The sequence below is a fragment of the Panicum virgatum genome, chromosome 2K (assembly GCF_016808335.1).
Source record: "Panicum virgatum strain AP13 chromosome 2K, P.virgatum_v5, whole genome shotgun sequence".
NCBI classification, from domain to species: Eukaryota; Viridiplantae; Streptophyta; class Magnoliopsida; order Poales; family Poaceae; genus Panicum; species Panicum virgatum.
This window is the reverse complement of record NC_053137.1, coordinates 3,504,700-3,509,867: the sequence shown is the minus strand read 5'-3', so window position 1 is coordinate 3,509,867 and position 5,168 is coordinate 3,504,700. Positions and strand designations below refer to the sequence as shown.

The 5,168-nt window shown below is 49.2% G+C and overlaps 1 protein-coding gene across 1 annotated transcript; it reads left to right on the top strand.

The window, feature by feature from the left end:
* The first annotated feature begins 339 nt into the window (after positions 1-339).
* On the top strand, positions 340-4,865 carry LOC120661415 (amino acid permease 6). The gene is made up of 5 exons (XM_039940280.1): positions 340-1,272; positions 1,429-1,522; positions 2,337-2,551; positions 2,826-2,968; positions 3,898-4,865. Exons 1-5 carry the CDS (start codon positions 927-929, stop codon positions 4,546-4,548), a joined length of 1,449 nt encoding a protein of 482 aa, XP_039796214.1. The 5' UTR covers positions 340-926; the 3' UTR covers positions 4,549-4,865.
* Positions 4,866-5,168: the final 303 nt, after the last annotated feature.

Below are 5,168 nucleotides of genomic sequence, written 5' to 3'. Positions count from 1 at the left end.
CTGGATGAGATCATCAATCAGAATCCTTATTAATTGGTTGGTCTAGAATCCAGATGCTTCATCCTATGTGCAAGCAAGCTGCACCATGGTACAGGCATACACTTGATTTGCAACCTTCTAGTGATCTCTCTCTCTCTCTCTCTCTCTCTCTCTCTCTCTCTCTCTCTCTCTCTCTCTCTCATAGTGCTATGAAGAATGCATATCCATTATCCAAGTCATAATGATCTTAATTTCCTTCCATGACAAGCAAGTGTCCATTTTTTGAATTTATTTCCTTCCATAAGAATGGACCGAGTATATATTTGCATTGGCTGGATGAGATTCAGCGAGCGAGAGAGCCCTCAATTATTGGTAGTAGGTCGAGATTCTTGATCCTATCATATCATCCTATATATGTGCATGCAAGCTAAACCATGTTTAGCATAAAGAATGGATGGCAGATGAGGTGTTCAAATCTGGTAATCCTCCTCTGCAATCTTTATCGATTCTCCTTCACTAATCTCTCTCTCCACTATTAGTATTTTTTTTAGAGAGAGAGAGAGAGGATGCATGCATGCTAGCTAGTGTTGCAGTGACAATGTACTCGTACTCGTACTAGAGAGTAGAGACACGACGACAGTGTGTGAAAGAAAAATAAAAAGAAAAAGAAAACGAAGAAAAAAAAAGAAACGTGACAGGCCGACACCCAGAAGGTGGCACAGTGCGCGCTTCCCCCGCATCGAATCCCAACCGCTCGTCTGCAAAAGGCAGAGTCGCACACGGCCGCGCCACCCCCGCCCCGGCCGCTTACAAAAGGACCACCGGCCCGCTCCCAGTCCCTCCCACAGAGGACAGGACAGCCACCCATCGATCTGCATCCTTTGCCCTGTCGAGCACGAGGGGAAGATCGAGGGAGCTAGCAGTCGAGAGAGCACGAGGCCGGCGCAATGGTGACGACGGAGCAGCAGCCGGCGGGGAAGGTGGCCGTCTTCAACCTCGCCGAGGCCGGGTTGGGCGACCGGCCGGAGCTGGACGACGACGGGCGCGAGAGGCGCACGGGGACGCTGGTGACGGCGAGCGCGCACATCATCACGGCGGTGATCGGGTCCGGCGTGCTGTCGCTGGCGTGGGCGATCGCGCAGCTGGGGTGGGTGATCGGCCCCGTCGTGCTGCTGGCCTTCTCCGTCATCACCTGGTTCTGCTCCAGCCTCCTCGCCGACTGCTACCGCGCCCCCGACCCCGTCCACGGCAAGCGCAACTACACCTACGGCCAGGCCGTCAGGGCATACCTCGGTGTGAACCCTTTCTGATGCCACCCTCCATGTCCATGGATAGATCCATCCATCATGCAAGAGCTAGCTTTCTGAATTACTAATCTTCTTTATTTGGAATGAACAATGGCATCCTGACGATGATTTCGTCCTTTCCTTTTTCTGCTCCTTTCATCAGGGGTTTCCAAGTACCGGCTTTGCTCGCTGGCGCAGTACATCAACCTCGTCGGCGTCACCATCGGCTACACCATCACCACGGCCATCAGCATGGGGTACTTCTTCTTCTTCCCTGATGACTTTGGCTTTGCTTCCGTGTCTGGAACCACCACTGCACACTGCTCCTATGTTTCACGCTGGTATATATGCAGCAGCCGGCTGGGCGTGCCCTGTCATTATTCTAGCTATAGGCTATAGCACGATTAAATGAGCATGAAACATTGTCTGGTTCTTTCTAGGTAGCATTTGGTGCTGCGAGTCCAAACTCTGTTTCGTTTGTTGCTGCGAGTCCAAATTCTATTCGAATTATGTGTTCCTTTCTGATGAAAATGGTCGTTGTTAATTTGTTCCTTTTGGGGGGCCGGGGATTGGTGAAAAGGAGTTTTAGGTAGGAAAAGATGAGGGTTGAGGGGGATGCATACTAAGCCTGATGATTGAGTATGTCATCTGTGTGGCCGGTGGTAGTCACTAGTCAGAGAAGGGATGTCTTTTAAGGATCCAGAGGGCAGGGGCGAAAAAGTGGGCAAGATAACATTATTTGACACTTCAAAAGTGCTTGAAAAAAATCAGATGATGGTACCACTGCTTCCTTTTTTCCCCCACCTTGGAAAAGATGTGGCGAAAAGGAGTGGCTTGTATTAGCATGCCCGGAAGAAGAATCTTGTTACTTTTTTTTTAAAAAAAAAATAATCTTTTTCTTTCTTCGACAGAAACACCACCAACTGGTAGAGAAGCAATAATAATGATACATTTTGATCGATTACAGCCATGCATGCAAATGAAATAGTTTTGTGAGTTAATAAGTTTTTATTTTGCCTGATGAGCCCTCTTACAAATTAAACCATCCGATCGACTTTCTTGTTCTTGCAGGGCGATCAAGCGGTCCAACTGCTTCCACCGCAACGGTCACTCCGCTGACTGCGAGGCCTCCAACACGACCAACATGATCATCTTCGCCGGCATCCAGATCCTGCTCTCGCAGCTGCCCAACTTCCACAAGCTCTGGTGGCTCTCCATCGTCGCCGCCGTCATGTCCCTCGCCTACTCCTCCATCGGGCTCGGCCTCTCCATTGCCAAGATTGCAGGTCCTTACAATAGCTCTGCCACACTAGCTCATTCACTCACTGATACTTTTCTCTTATGATCCATTGGTTAGCTGGATAATGATTAACTGATTGGCAAGGAAAAAAAACAAACAAAGATGAGATAATTGTTCTTGATTGGTAGGACACATCCATATATAGATGCATGTTGACGATGGCTATTTTTGTTGGTATCATACATACATGTTGGCCCTGGATGCAATGCATGTGTCTGCTGGTTTTGTGATGGGTTGATTGATGATCGATCTGTGTGCAGGTGGGGTGCACGCCAAGACGTCGCTGACTGGGGCGACCGTGGGGGTCGATGTGTCCGCGACCGAGAAGATCTGGAAGACGTTCCAGTCCATGGGAGACATCGCCTTCGCCTACTCCTACTCCAACGTCCTCATAGAAATCCAGGTAAACTCCAACTCTGAAACAATTGTTCATCTGAGTCTTTTAAAAAAAGAACAGCTCATCTGAAGATGTCAGTACCATGGTGCGACCACGCCCGTGATCTTTTGGCTGTAGCCTGTAGGAAGGGACAAATTCTTGATGCATGCAAAAGACTGAAAGAGTGTGGGTGAAGCGAACCAACTCACTAGAGAACAAAACTAGCAGTCCAATCCTACATCATAAATAGAATTTAAAAAATGTTTCTTTTCTAGAGTAAAATAAAATGCATGGTGCAGTAGTCAACACGGGTCTCTGAAGCATTGAAACCCAGTGCAGGCTAGTGTATTGATAGACCCTGCATGTGTACAAAGTCCAAATCTTTGCCGTGAAGTTTTCCTGTCCTAGTCTCCTAGAAACAGTAGTGGTCACGGATGAGCATTGCTCCTCCTAGAAAACAATACAGATACTGAAAATGATCCTGATTCAAAATGGCAGGCATCCCTCATCAGTAAAACTTATCCATACTCTTGTTAAGAATAGTAAATCTTATCCTGCCCAAATGCCACAAACACTACTCCATCTATAGGATGCTCGGAATGTGACCTCTGAACTGGGTACTCCTACCATAAAATAGATGATAGATCAGCCATGGTGTTTTGGTAGGAAAGGGAAACATGGTAGGTGCATTTTTTTTGCTACTCTCTGGCTGAAATGCAGAAGCCACACCTGTTGCTGTTTCCAACACCACATTCATCTTCACATTTACACCTTGCGCTAATCTCAACGCCTCAGCTGGCAGAGTTCTCTCACTACTAGGACATCCGCCACCACAGGTCAACGCAGTGAACTCGCAAAAATTTACCCCTAGCTGCGCTGCTTGGAATTTACAGTTACAGTTTTTAAGAAAGCTATTGTGAATAATGCAATTCATTAATACGCAAAAATTGATGCAGGACACGCTGCGGTCGAGCCCGCCGGAGAACGCGGTGATGAAGAAGGCCTCCTTCATCGGCGTGTCGACGACCACCATGTTCTACATGCTGTGCGGCGTGCTGGGCTACGCGGCGTTCGGCAACCAGGCGCCGGGCAACTTCCTCACCGGCTTCGGCTTCTACGACCCCTTCTGGCTCATCGACGTCGGCAACGTCTGCATCGCCGTCCACCTCATCGGCGCCTACCAGGTCTTCTGCCAGCCCATCTACCAGTTCGTCGAGGCCTGGGCGCGCGCCCGGTGGCCCGACAGCGGCTTCCTCAACGCCGAGCGCGTCGTGCGCGTGCCCCTCGCCGGCGACTTCCCGCTGAGCCCGTTCCGGCTGGTGTGGCGCACGACGTACGTCGTGCTCACGTCGCTGGTGGCCATGATCTTCCCCTTCTTCAACGACTTCCTCGGCCTCATCGGCGCCGTCTCCTTCTGGCCGCTCACCGTCTACTTCCCCGTCCAGATGTACATGGCGCAGGCCAAGACGCGCCGCTTCTCGCCGACGTGGACGTGGATGAACGTGCTCAGCTTCTCCTGCCTCGTCGTGTCGCTGCTCGCCGCCGCCGGATCCGTCCAGGGGCTCATCAAGGACCTCAAGGGCTACAAGCCGTTCAAGGTCTCCTAAGGACCGATGTATGGAACATTAGCTGCAGCAATCAACTCTGAAGCGTGAATGAGCTAGCATGCGTAGTAGTGACTATATATACAGACAGCCATGGCAGGATATGATGATGGGTCGTCAGGCAGGTTAATTCCAGTGCAGTTAATGTTGGTGAAAGTAGCCTAATTAAGTAAGTAATGTCTATATGGTTTGGATTTGAACTGTGAAATGTGTATGTAGTTAAGTGTAATGCCAGCAGCAACAGGTTGTCAGTCTGAGCAGATGGAAATAAGATGCTAGAACTCAGTTGACTGAAATGCAAATGAAATCGTTTAAAACCAGTAACACAAAAGCATCAGATGCTTGTACTGCTCTCTATCTGCATGTCTCTATCTACTACTACTCTACTATACTGCTAGGCCGCCCAAAGTGCCCACTGGATAAGGATAACCACTGCAAAATTTAGGATAGATCCAAGGAAGGAGACACAGCAAACCTGCAACCCAAAACAGGGGATGCACGTTTTCAGTAGTAAATGGCAGCTGCTATGCTATATATGACTTGCCAATTGCCATTACCAAGCTCTCATTCTTTAGTTTCGTCTACGGCCTACCAAGTACCAACCTAGTTACCATCCACAATAG